Source organism: Ixodes scapularis, unplaced genomic scaffold, assembly GCF_016920785.2.
Source record: "Ixodes scapularis isolate PalLabHiFi unplaced genomic scaffold, ASM1692078v2 PGA_scaffold13__105_contigs__length_92229423, whole genome shotgun sequence".
NCBI classification, from domain to species: domain Eukaryota; kingdom Metazoa; phylum Arthropoda; class Arachnida; order Ixodida; family Ixodidae; genus Ixodes; species Ixodes scapularis.
The window spans coordinates 44890785-44904542 of record NW_024609839.1 but is presented as its reverse complement, the minus strand read 5'-3'; the positions used below and the strand labels follow the sequence as shown (position 1 = coordinate 44904542).

Genomic DNA, 13758 nt, shown 5'->3' with positions numbered 1-13758 from the left:
TATTTACTTTTTAGCTGATTTTGCGAGTGCCATTGATTTCATAATATGCAACATACTTGGGCTGGTATTTGCACGTTTAGTTTTATTCTTACATTTGACAGTACGCTTCTAGTTCTTTCAGTTATCGTTTTGTCTGGCGAGTCAGGATATAGGTTTTTCATCTTGTCTGAGTTACCAAGTTTTTCTTAAACACAACGATCCATCCTACAAAAAGCTTGAAATATAAGGGTAAGTTTTATAGAAAATGTATAATCAACCTTTAATTTTCTTGGTAGTACCTCTAAGCAGAACCATCGTCGAAAAAGAAACCGATATAAAGCAAATATTCTCTCTAGGAGTGCAGAGCTGCTTACGCCCACTCGTGTGCTGCATTCCTCTTCAGACACCTGATGGCCCTTTCCGAACCTTGGTAGACACAACATTTCTCTAATAATTGACTTTGCTTCTTTTCGTATCATCTCGGGGAAAAAAAATTCTTCACGTGATTTGCGTTCAGGCGGCTTGCACAAACTCGTCACAATGGTCTATTCCAGATTCTAATAGTTGCGAACTCGTCACTAGACAGTGTGAATCAACCTTCACGTCATCACGTGGCTTAGTGAAAAACATATGATAAACAACGGTAATCATGTTATATTCCGTAGCAGGGTAATTCCGACACATTTGTTTCGTGAGCGGTTTGAACTCTCAATACTTAGTTGGTTCAAATTGTGATATACTAGGCTGGAATTTTCCACCATGTTCGCTCCCCGTTGAGAAACTGCGAATGACTGTAATAACTTTTGTTCGTAAACTTTTTTCACATTTCTTGTAATGATTTTTATGGCCTTCACAAAAATTCGATAGTTGTGAAAAAATGTGTTTTATTTACAAAAAAGTTTGGCTCATTTTCTTATTTGTAGGAAGGTGGTTGTGGCATTTGCATTCGTCACAAACGCCCATATCCTTTACAAGACAATCAACCTCAATATACATATAATGGCAGTGAGAACTACCAAGGTCATGGCTGTACCGATTTGAACTCAAGCAACATAAATCAAGAATGACAACGTTGGCAGTTTTTATTCTTTCTTTATGGAGATTGTCTTCGTGGCGTGTTTTCGTTGTGCACAGTTATGGTCTCCTTCAGAGATGGTTGACTTGTCCCGCGAAGAGCAAATCTTTAGTCTGGGTGTTCCGAATAAATAAGACGAAAGGCTGGTCGACGTTGAACTCCAAAGTGGGTACTTCGACCAGTCTGGTGTTGACGACGACTCCCGATACAGCGGCAGCCTCCGTGCCTTCTTCGTTGACTTCCACAACAGCCTTGTGCACCACGTCAGACACCACGAGGTCACCACCGCCCGAGATGCCAGACAGGTCAGCCTGAGCACCGAAGATCAATGTGATTCCCAACCTCTTCAGGTTGTCCTTGAGTGAATACTCAGTCTCCAGTTTGAATCTGCAAAAAAAGAATGTGTCTGGGTCTTAAGAGAGCAATACTGTTAAGCGGGCCCTGGGAGAGGGGCAGGTTTCGAACTACACTTGGTGCCTCGTCGGGCGACTGACTTCGCCTTTTTGCATGGAGTACCTTTCCAAGATCCCCCCCGCCCCGCCTTTTTTTTTTTTTTTAAGAGAAAATGAAACGAAAAGATGACCCTCCTCAGCGTTTGAGAAGAGTTAAAGCACATATACCTAAAGGCTAAAGGCCATTTCACACAATTGCGTTTGCGGGGAATCGTGCGTTTGTGATCTCTTATCACTAGATAACATATTAGCACTCTGGCTCAATCTATGCGGTGATCCTAGAACAGCATTTCACTAGAGCGAAGGTTGTTTGGTATTTTCGAAATCAAATGCATGTAAATATTTATGAGAAATGGTCGTTTACAACATTGTCAAAGGTTTTCAAGCCAAAAAAGAAAGAATAATGCGCAAACAAAAATATATATAGGGAAACTGGAAGTGTTTCACGGCTACGCGACAGGTGGCGCCAAGGTAAATTCTCCCATCGGAAGAAATTTTAAGAGGTTTCAAGGCACACGGTCCTGGACAGTCGGAAGTGTGTGAATTAGATTTTATCCTTTTTAAGTCGAACTTGTTGTTTGGACATATAGAGAGCCCAGAATTTAGTGTGCCTTAAAAAGGAGTGCTTATCCCCTCTCTAGATGGTAGCCAATGCAGTCAGATTAAAAACCTCCATCCTTTTATTTTCAGATGCGGTTATGCAGTGGTGATTACAAACCTGGCCACCGGCAGATTTATCATCTACATATCAATGGACAAGATGGTTTTGAAATCCTTATTACAAGCTCGATAATGTTCGAAAAGCGATTTGTCTTGTCTAATTTAGATTGATTATTAACCGAGTAACTAAACTGCATTTTTGCGTGTCGACCAAGAGTAAGACAAACGAAATAATTCTTCACCATCTACCAGATGTGTTCGAGTTAAAATAGATTAACAATAGAGTACTTATTCGTCTAACCTCATTGTTCACATAAACTATGCCCAAGAGGCGAAGTTCTTTGGGCCAGAATTTAGTTTTTTGTCTGGGAATTGAGGGCTCTGAATGCCCACAAGAAGCCAAGGTATAACCGAAATTGATATTCTTTTGACAGAATTCGGGTACTTCGGTCCTAAATTACCAAACAAGTGCCAGAGTTGGGCTTCAAGTCCCGATTTATTCAGTTAACACATGGCATTTTGAGACCTCAATTTCCGAGCAATTACCAGAATTAAGCTTCACTGCTGGTTGCTTGGTCCTCACATGGAATCTTTGGCTAATTTCCGGCACTTCTCTAATTGTATCTGGCGAACCAGAGAAAAGCCAGCCTTAGCCCATATTTAACCGGTTAATGCAAAAACAAAAAAGTTATTCGGCCTAAAATGTTGAGGCAAAATTGTATTAAACTGATGTTACTACCCTAGTATGCACATACTTGGGCCAAGCTAGGCGTTTTTTCGACATGCTGCCAGGGTTACTTACTTGGGAAGAGACACGGTTATTTCCCTCAGCTCAACGTGACCAATGAAATCTTGCAGAAGATGTTCTGTCAGATTGTGCTTGAATCCTTCTATTCCTTCGCTCCCCCTTGGCAATAATATGACCATACTGTAGTTGCCGCCAGCGTAAGGCAATTCTGCGACTTCCAACCGCATTGCCGGAAACGATTTGTAGCCAATGCGGATCCTATTCGTCATGGTGTCCACTTGTGTTGGAGTCGTGCCACCGTTCAGAAACTGCTTCTTAGTAGTTGCGCTCTCGTCGAACTTTGTGCTCCACGCTCCCTTGAAAAAGATGGCGTTCAGCAAAACGAGCCTTGTGAGCGGGTCGAGAGCCCCATCGAAAAGTTTATCGATCTTGCCATGGGTCTTTTGCTTGACCCACCTGTTGATTTCGTCAACTGCTGCCGTCCCACCGTTGACGAAGTCTACCTTCAGTAGTTGGGCATGGAAAGTGCTATCCAGGGTGTTCTCGTAAGCACTCAGGAGGGCCAGGCGTTCGTGAATGGCAGCGGCGTTGGCAACGTCGAATGTCGACTGCGATTGCCCAACCTGGAGTTGCTTAGCATGATCCGCGTATGCTTGCAATACCCAGTCCTCTTTAAGACCAGAGCGTAGATAACCAAAGCCGTCGTACAAATCTTTTAGAGTTTCACCTTCAGCTCCTGCGAAAACCATCCCCATCGCTGTTGAAATACTGTAGGGTGAGAAAAAGATGTTCTTTTCTGGGGAACTGGGGAGGCCTCTAAGAAGGTCCACCGCGAATCGGTTGTTGGCAAGCCTCATTTCATTTTCGTAACGAGCCCAAACGACGACTAGTGAGCACATGAGCACAATAAGTGTCTTCATCCTGACGTTTGTCTGCAAGCAGAAAGAAATAAATATATCTTAATGACCACAAGCTTACAGGCTAAATATTGAATTTGTTACTTTGGTAGTTGGAACTGAGCTGCGTCGTGAGACCTGCTATTCCCCCTCGTTTTTTTCTTTTTTATTTATTTACCGCCGAATTTTTTTTTTTTTTTAAACAGGATAATTAAAGAAATAGCTCTTTTTGAAATATTACCTTTGAAGCTGTCTGAGTCGCACCTTTCAATTGAAAACAACTCGTGAAGTACAATCGCTCTAGTGCAATTAGAAAGACGTCACTGACAAACAATCAAACCCCCCTCCCCATAGATCTAATGTTCAAAGTAGATTCTACTTAAGCTTCTGTCTCTATTATTGGAATAGACTGGGGTCGTTTTTTTTAACTATTCATGTATTCTATATCTTATTACAAAATTCTCACCTTGTGTCCAACTTCGCACCTATTCGTCGTGGATCTGTGTACAGGCAGTCTTCTAAGACGGAAAGCCTTCCAAAAAGACTCAAAGCGACGACTGCAGAATTTCAACTAAAGTGTGTCCCTCGTTGGGGCCACTCTATATGGCAAAGATTTCCCAACCACCGCAGTGTTATCTCAGGGTGACAGGAGCAAAGTAGCCTGGATCTAATCTGTCCAGTCCAGCTCTCCCTCGGAGATATTTTTTAATCAAGCTCAGATTTCTCAGTGTCCACTTTTCGAGGGAAAGGCTTGGGAATATTTCCGCTAGTGATCCCTTCTTTGGCTGCAGTATCAAAGTAGTCCTTAAGTTTCGCGTTTAAAGCAATAAAGATTATGTTTTTTTTATTATTATTTTAAATTTTATGGGGCTGGGGCCACGTTGATGCTATTAAATACGGTTCATAAAACTGAAACACAAGCGAGCTAGTGATATTTCAAGATGGCAATATTCATGCCGATTCTTGAGTAAAATTAGAACCTCATTGAGAAAACAAATGTTTCATCAAACGGCCAATCCTTTTTTTAGACTCAAGGGTTTGTTGATGCATCCGTATATGATATACAGATGCTTCAACAAACCCTTGCGTTAAAAAAAAATATTGGCCGTTTGCTGAAACATTTTTTTTTTACTCACTCAATGAAATTTAGATTTTACTCACGAATCGGCGTGATTGTTACCAAAATCTACCCGCTAACAATCAGTTGCGTTATGTACCTTTCACTGAGGCAAATCCATTACAAAAAATAGCCCTTTTCCTCATCTATTATGGCACAGGCAGTTGTACTACAAAATGTGAACCAGCGTGCGGCTGCATGCGATCGCAGCATCGCCATCTCAGGCGCCGCGAAAACTCCGGCACTGTAACTCCGAGAACGAGACATACCGGAACAAATAAGATGAAGGAGTTGGTCCAGTTTCTGGTTTACTTGTGAGCAATGCTATCCAAAAAGCGCCCAAAGAAAAAAAACAAAGAGAAAAAAAAAAGAGGGCTGGTGCCCTCGGAAGGAACTCGGAAAGCCCCGGTGCTTGCTCGTTTAGAGCACGCTCTACCGTAGCCTCCTCTACACTCACAAAGCCTGGCGGTTCGACGACGGAGCCATAGAGTGCCCGGTTGCAGATTTGGAGCGCGAGGATCTGGAAGCACAGAGCGTCAAATAAACATTTCTTGGGAAGCCTGGACGTCAGCGCACAGCTTTTGCAGCGGCGAGGACCCGAACACACACTTGTTCCCTCGGGAGAAGTGTGTTTCGGCGTCTCGTCGCACTAGGGCGCCAGTCACGTGGCGCTCCTCACATCCGTTGTCTGCCGCTGCCCCTTTTCCGTTTCGGCGGCCGCTTCTCGTGGCGATCTGCCAGGCTTGGCCAGTATTTAGGAGGTTATGGCTATACTCCGTTTCACCTTAAATCCAGACGCAGCCGACGCTACGACCTGATCGCACCAATCAGACAGCGGCAAAAGCGCGCTATCATTACGTCATGTTTCTGTGCGTGTTTTATCATCGCTGAACCAACCATATACAGAAAAGGCCAAATGACTTGCGCTTTTCAAGCTGCTTGGTTGGCTCCACGAACTTGTAACTTCGGCTGCGTCTTGACCTTAGCTGAAACGAAATACATGGGCTAGTCGCTGACGTCGCGCTATGTTTGATCACGTGATTGTACCCGCGGGGGTAACTCTGATCTACTCGAGCTATACGTTCGTCTGGCACTTGTGTCCAATAAGTGAAGAGTCGAGCGTTGCGTAACTGTGTAAAACTTTTTATTTTTTTTCGATTAAAGACAATCTCTTTGTTTTTATCGTAAAATCACAAGTTTTCGTGCGTCGACTGCCACGATGTCGGCCTCTTTTAAACATATATGGTGGCCTACATGCATATACGTCGCGAAAGTGGAGCAAAAAAGCGGCCCAAAACCAATCGTTAGCGTCATCACCCTGGAGGCCGCGCTACCGCAGCGCGACTATGTTTTGCGCGGCCAAACACTAAACTGATAAAATATTAAAGACACACTTTCAATGTCTTATATAGTTGACTTTAAATCAAAGTATTATATATTAATAATAACTTAGTTTAAACATGCTTAGAGTGGTGAATTTTTCAGGTTATGTTCAATATGTATTATGTTGTGCATACTTGTTGCGACATCTACAACGTCGCTATTTTTCGCCGTCAGCAGAAGTTCGCAGTCCTGATACGCCTCGTGTTTGCATTGTTTGCGTTCGCCAGTGCGCCTACATTTTTGTAGCTCCCGTCGAACTTTCACTTTTTGCAATAGTTTAAAACGACTTCGTGGTCTTAAGTTTTCCCACGAACGGTCTGTACTAGTTGAATCCTATTGCGCCGTTCTGTTGCTTTTGTCGTCGAGCGCCGGACGGGCGCGTTCAAGGCTCTGTCGTCGGGACAATGCGCCCGCCCCATGTAAAGAGGCGCTGCGCGGTAGCGCGATGCCCAAGTGATGACTGCACCGCTGGCATCACACTCCATCGTTTTCCTGTAGACGCTGCAAGGTGAAGCTTGTAGCAGCTGTGTCCGCTGCAACTATGTGTGATGTCCTGATGTCCGTTGTCCGGTGATGTCTGGTAAGCTCTTGACCTCTTCTATGGGCCCTCATGCATGCTTATTTAGTAATAAGCACCCGTTGATCGAGCTTTTTTGGGCCCAGTCTCCGTTCCAAGCTTCGCGAGACGAAACTAATCTTAGATATTAGTGGCGGCTTTGCTTGACCTCTGCTGAACGGCTGCGTGACCCCAAAAACCTAATAAGAAACAATGACTGAACATTTCAGTTTTAACGAACTTTTATAATATGGTGTGAATAACACTAAAACGTCCTTTCTGCTTGAAACGTGTTTGGTGTCGTCCCTCTAACGTGCTGGCGACTATCAGGTCTACTTGCTGTAGATGTCGTGCTCGGGAATCTAGTAATGTAATCGTCTGCGTTGTGAACCTATCTAACCTCACGGGCACAGAGGTGTGCTCCGCGCTCATGGCGTTCGCTGGACCCAGACGGGAGACCAAGTACAATGATGTGACTAGTTTATCGCTAACATTATTGTGTAATCTTTTCTTTCTTAAATGTCCACTTTAGCCAAGGGTATGTAAAGTAATGCACTGCTTCACATTCAGGCGGAGGGTCTGGGTTGAGTTCTGCCGGAACACAAGCCTACAGAACAAGACACTACAGCAGCTGCGGGAACGGGCGGTATGCTCCAGGAACTTCAAACCCTCTGCATTTCTTTACCGAGGAAGGCTGCGTCGGGATGCAATACCAGCATATTTGACCACTGAGGGTGAGCACGAAATATTGTTTTCATTGTTACTGAGAATAATAATGACTTTATTTTACCATACAAGTATGGTGGGAGCTGAGGAAAAAATCTGTGCAAGCAGCTTGACTGGTCCTCAGCCTTCCACAGGTACACAGCATTGGGGAAGTCATACACAAGAATTTATATATTACAAAATACTTAACAACAAAAAATTAACGAAACAAGAACAAAAGCAAAAATCTTCTAGCTAATCAACAGCAGTAAGGATTGTTTAACTAGAAAGAAAATAATCCTTAAGCGTATACATATTGGAAGATTCGACACCAAAATTAGAGCCCATAAGAGTGTTCAGTAATGTTGGCAAGGTTATTTTAATCATTTGGAGGCCATAATCTGTTCGTGACGTTTCTACTGCCCAAACATCGGAGTGACGGGTGGAATATGTTGCAGCTTTTTTTCGAAGTGATGATAATGACAATAAAAAACTGTTTAACTCGCGACATTCCTGTTTATACTTTATGCTAAGTCTGAAAGCATAGTGATCAAATATCTTCACTACACGCAGCTCTCTGAAAAGTTGGTCTTTTGACCAACTTTGAAAAGATGAGCTTATTCAGAAAGTATTTTACATGCAGATACAGGGAACTTTTTTAGTGCACATAACGTGTGTGCTTAACTTTGCATAGGTGCCGGAGATGCCGTCCAGAGCAGCAGCCCTGGCCAATTGACTAGCGAGGGCGAGCCCACACTGGCCAGCAGCAGTAGCACCGATGGGCCCACATCATCACGGTGTCACACGCACCACACTACAGAAGAAGGTAAAAGCAATTGCATATTGGCGGAGGAGTGTTGCAGGCCTTGTTTCTTATATATTTCGGACTGTCGTGTAGTAGCCATCCTTGGGAAACATGTAAAACATGTATAACCATGTTTTTAATCTATAGTCCGCTGCAACCTGAGAACGAAGGGCGAGGGTAAGACGGGCCGGGGAGGAGGAAGCAGACGGAGCACTAAAGAGAGAAGGAGGTTTTCCTCTCTCTTCTCCAGCGTTCCGTCTGCTTCTTCCTCCCCGGCCTGTCCTACCCTCGCCCTTCGTTCTTAGGTTGCAACGGGATACAGCTTGTCACATGCCGCAGGAATTTCCTGAAACAATACAATGACTGATGTTTTTGAGATTTTTTATTGCCTCGTCATTGCTTTGCAGATGTGGGGAGCAGTCTCACGGCTCTGACCTCTGGCACGAAGACTAGACCTTCAACCAGAGTTCATGGTAAGTTTTCATAGTGTGCGTTGTTTAGGACAGTCTTTGAAGATTACTTTGTTGCGTAGTACTTGACCAGTGATAGCTGGTTCAGCTTTTTGCAACCACACTGTCACTTTGTTTCCTTTGTTTTGTTTCTTGTAGTGGATCACACATACGCGATGCAAGGCGCGATGGATGGACATGGCCCGCCGTCTGGAGGAAACGATGTGTGGGCACCTGAACCTTCCCCTACCGGTAATGATGCGTCGGTGTCTTCGACTTCTGCGGTTCCTCACCGACGTAGGTGTCCGTCATGATGCACAAAGTTGTACTTCCACATTTTCTACAGTGGAGGCACATTGTTTATTTCATTATTTCTCGAAATGTTTCATAATTGCTTTTGCTTTCCCCTTGCAGGGTCCTGTGCCATCTGCACCGACGGCAAGGGGAAATGGACGTGTTGAGGGCCAGACTTCGACAGCTTCGGAAACGTAACAAGAGACTCCAGCAACGACTGCAGCGACGGCGTCATATGCTGACTGTCACTGAGATAGTTGAAAGTGTACGTAGCCTTGTCTCTCCAGCCGTTGCTGCCCTTGTGGAAGCTCAGCTGAAGATGACCAATGCAAGCAGGTTCGGTAGGCGGTGGTGCAGCCAGAACAAAGCCTTTGCCTTGGGCTTGTACTTTCACAGCCTTAAGGGTTACCGGTACTGTAGGCAATTGTTGAGGCTCCCATCCGTTAGGTCGCTACAGCTTTGGCTTCAGCGTGTTCCCCTGAGGGTTGGTTTTTACCCAGAAGTTTTCGAACTAGTCAAAAGACGTGCATCTTCTTTTTCACCAGAAGACAAGCCATGCATTATTACCTTTGACGAGATGCACGTCACGAAAGAGGTCTCGTACAACCCCTCTGTGGACAGGTTTGAAGGGCTCGAAGAAAGTAGCACTGGAAGAGGCCATAACCTTGCAAACAAACCTCTTGTGCTTATGGCTAAAGGCATTCGAACGCCATGGAAGCAGCCACTTGGCTATTTTTTTGCTCATGGGGGAACACCTGCCAACATTTTGCGTGACCTTCTTTTCCAGTGCCACAATTTGCTTGTGAAAGCCGGCCTGGAGCCAGTAGCTGTCGTATGTGACCAAGGCAATCAAAATGTTGCTCTTTTTAATGGCCTTGTTACCCCTGAGAAGCCCTACGTAACTGTGAATGAGAAGCCACTTTTGTTTTCTATTTGATGTTCCACATCTGCTGAAGTGCTTACGAAATATGTTCTTCAAGTACAATTTTCAAGTTGGGGACCACACGTTGAGAAGCTCTTTCCTCAGGGAAGCTTACGAAAAAGACAAACAGCTTGAAATCCGATCCATGCCAAGGCTCAGTGAGAAGCATTTTAATTTGACTTTTGCCTCCAAAATGTCAGTGAAACTAGCAGCGCAAACATTCAGTAATCACTGTGCTGCTGCAATGTTTGCCATGGTAACTTTCCAGCAACTGCCAGTTGAAGCTATCTACACGGCCCGGTTTATTGAAAAAATGGATCGTCTTTTTGATAGCTTGAACAGCTCACAGAAACGCGGGAAGAGTGCATATGTGTCTGCAGCGCACGAAGGCTCTGTTCACAAGGAGTTTCTGAAAGAATGCCTTCATATGTTCGAAAGCCTTACCGTTCTTGGGTGCCCACGGCAGCCTGCTTGCATTCGCGGTTTCTCCTTGACCATTCGGTCTATTATGCTGATTTGTGAGCACCGGACATCTGAGTATGGTTTCAGATACCTCCTGACTCACCATCTCAACCAAGGTGCACTCGAAAACACATTTTCCGTAATAAGGTCAAAGTCTGGTGCGAACGCCAATTCCTCTTGCCGGCAGTTTCAGGCAGCCTTTAGACATCTCCTAGTTAGCAACTTGTTTAAACTGTCTGACAAGAGCAACTGCGAAGAGGACATGGCAACTCTTTTAGCGGCTCTTCCGGTTGGTTTCTCAGCTCCCTCAGCTTCACTTAGTCTAGGAAGCTCAATTCCACAATGTGCAGCTGACCTCACATCCTGTAGTTATCCCACTTTATTATCACTTAACAACATGGTTTACTTTGGTGGATGGCTTGTAACAAGGTTTGTCAAATATCACACATGTCAAAACGTGACTCAGCAATGTGAATTGTAAATCAAGAATGCCACTTTTTCTGATGACAGCCAAGTGTTGTTGTATTTGAGTGTGAAAGGAACGGCTGAAGGAGACTTTGGAAGCCTCTCGGTCCCCTCACCTTGCTTTGTTTCTTTCGTTCAAGCTTGTGAGAAGGTTTTTGTGGCGTCAATTGACAGTCTTGTTTTGAAAGAAGGCGTTGGGAAGGCGTTGTGCATCACTCTTCATGAGAAGGTCGAAAAGCTGCTGACACTCTGCAGTGAGGATGTCTATGGTGATTTATTTGCTTTGTTTACAAGGGTGAGGCTTCATTGGTTCGCCCGTAAAAATAATACTAAGCTCCTTGATGCAGCTGTGAGACGCAAAACCCAGCAACGAGTCCAGAGGCTGTGCAGATGAGACAACACTTGCGTTATGCCCACAGGAAGTCCCTTTAGTTTGTTTGTCTCACGTGTTGCATTCAACGATCACGCTGGCATACCGGATTGTGCGAGTACATACCTCTAAATTATCACACGCTTTGCCGAAACTGTTTACTGTGATGACCAAATGAATCGAGTTTAAATAAAGTGTAAAAGTTTGTTTCGCATACTCAGACAGTGCAATCAACGTATAGGTTCAGCTAGATGAACTTGAATTTTCAATGAATCAATATCAAAATTTCAGTGTCACAGCATGCAAAACTAATTTTTTCGTTCTAAGTAAAATATGTTAGATTCATTCGACCCTCGCTGTATAGTGCTAGATGACGTTGCTCACTGAATGATGGGACAGGGTGTCTACCAAATCACTTATTCCAAATTTCCCAATTTTCCCAAGGTTTTCCTCTCTATTTCGATAAAATGTTGACCGTTACTTCGGTTCAGGGAGTGCCTAGTGGCCTGCGCTGCCTAGTGACGTGTCGGGCAACGTTATTCAGTGCAGCGGCACCACCGTGAAATCCTTGTGCAATCATCGGGCTTCGGTGCACGCTGCCGTTCCACTTTCGCTTATCATTTTTACTGATTAGGAACTTTTTTACGGTTCCCTTTATATTACCCTGTTCTTTAAATATAATCCGCCTTACTAAAATTTTTTAAGTTTTCCAGGTTGGTAGACACCCTACACACCCTGTGCATTATTGAGGAGTCTGTGAGACGAAGCGTTGACCTCGATGTTTTCTTGTGCAGTGTGACGACTTGAGACATAAACCTGGATTAATGTTTGGTTGTGTGAGGTATACAAAAGTATATCAAACTGCGATGAAAGGTAACTCAGTGAGTCAGTATGGTGCTAACAATTTGCCACAAAGCGAATTATTATCCTTTTTCTAATGCTTTCTTTCCTGTCATTTTGTGGCAGTTTCCTGCGTACTAATTCTCACATAAATAGCCAAGCTGTGGAGCACAATATGTGTGTGACGAGCGCATGTGCTATAACGAAATGTCTCAATTTTCAGTCTCTTGAAGCATTAATTCATGTGGACATTCAAATGCAAAAGACATGCATAGCCCCGCAGCTCCACCTGTGATTGATATAGTTAAATCTAGTTACGAGCTCTCAACGTGAACAGTGCAAGATAAATGCGTAAACGTGCCTCCCGTTGAGAGTATTAAGTGCGTGCATAGAGTTGTCCAGACCTTATTTCACTTCGTTTTTAATGCCATATCTATCTTCAAGTGTTCAGTGGTGGTGTTGTAAGTTTGTATGTAATAAACTGTGTAAACCAAGCTTGTGCCTTTTTGTCTTTCTTGGCGAACAATCCGTTGTTACAATGATAAGTATGCCTTCATAGGCGTGCTGTAACACACTGCTTAGTTGAAGAAGATAGTAACTTATTGGTGGTTCCCAGAACTGATAAAAAACTGGTTCTTTTGGAAGAGTGATTACATGGGAGTGACTGATACAAACAAGGCTATTAGGCGTGAAGCAAGGTTTGAAGGACGGTAGCAGGCATGTAGAACATCTGAAAAACTTTAAATTTCGCGCCACCGGCGAAAATCATTTAAATTTCGCGCCGAAAACAATCGTGACTTCACAATCTTGAGGAAAATGCGTCATATCGTGTTTCTTTGTTCCTTTTTAATAAAGCGTAACTTCCTGTACGTCACGGGTGAGCATGACTAATGACAATGCCGCGCAACTAACAGATGGCGCTGCGCCCCATGAGCCGCCATCTTTTGCGCCTATGGGCTTCTATGGAAGCTTCGCTACCATCTATACATATACCTTGCTACATGCGCAATAAAGGAGAACGCGTTAATTAAATATAAAAATGTTAAATTCAAGTTATAAAAAACAAATAAGTTCTATTTCGCAGAAAAACGTGCTTTATCAGTTTGACTGGTTGTTGCATCGTTGAAAAGGGAGTGCACAGTACCGAGACACTTTACCGATATGTAGTTTTAATGAAGTTCGCAGGTTGTTCCTGTTAGGACGAGCCCGGGCTTTTTGCATTACATGACATTCACTCCTTACATGCATTTCGTAAATCCGGGTGCCATTTGTTAATGAAAGCAAAAGTAAAAACAAAAAGAAAGTGTCACACATTTGTTCTTGAGAAACATATTAAGGCCCGGTTGCACCAACGCCGCTTAGAGCAATGCGGGGCTTAGCCGGGAATTTAAGGTAAGTTTCGGTTTCGTTCGGTTGCACCAAAATCGCTTATCGCCAAAACATAGCACTAAACTCCGCTTATCGTGAGCGCTCAACATTGGGCGCTTTGCTTTTGGTTGTGTCTTAAACCTGGATTCAAAACATGGCGGCTGGTTTGTGGCGGTCGACGCGGTGGACGAAATTGGTTGTACAACGCGTTT

The 13758-nt window shown here is 44.0% G+C and overlaps 1 protein-coding gene and 1 pseudogene across 2 annotated transcripts; one reads left to right on the top strand and one right to left on the bottom strand.

The window, feature by feature from the left end:
• Positions 1-1036: 1036 nt before the first annotated feature.
• Positions 1037-4415, bottom strand: LOC120840316 (intracellular coagulation inhibitor 2). 2 transcript variants are annotated; one of them, XM_040210777.3, is made up of 3 exons: positions 4277-4415; positions 2969-3846; positions 1037-1441 (listed from the first exon to the last, which is right to left on the bottom strand). In XM_040210777.3, the coding sequence occupies exons 2-3, from the start codon at positions 3832-3834 to the stop codon at positions 1126-1128; spliced, it is 1182 nt and encodes a 393-aa protein (XP_040066711.2). In that variant the 5' UTR covers positions 3835-3846; positions 4277-4415; the 3' UTR covers positions 1037-1125. The 2 variants fall into 2 exon arrangements, with proteins under 2 accessions (XP_040066711.2, XP_040066712.2); XM_040210778.2 differs by having other exon boundaries at positions 4296-4399.
• Positions 4416-9807: 5392 nt separating this feature from the next.
• LOC121835540 lies at positions 9808-11362 on the top strand (annotated as a pseudogene).
• The last annotated feature ends 2396 nt before the right edge of the window (positions 11363-13758 follow it).

What these genes read in the sequence shown, in the direction of transcription:
- LOC120840316 (XM_040210777.3), bottom strand. Translation starts at nt 3,834, where the DNA reads ATGAAGACACTTATTGTGCTCATGTGCTCACTAGTCGTCGTTTGGGCT. An exon ending in ATAACCGTGTCTCTTCCCAA is followed by an intron (nt 1,442 to 2,968) that starts GTAAGTAACCCT and finishes CTTTTTTTGCAG; the next exon opens with ATTCAAACTGGAGACTGAGT.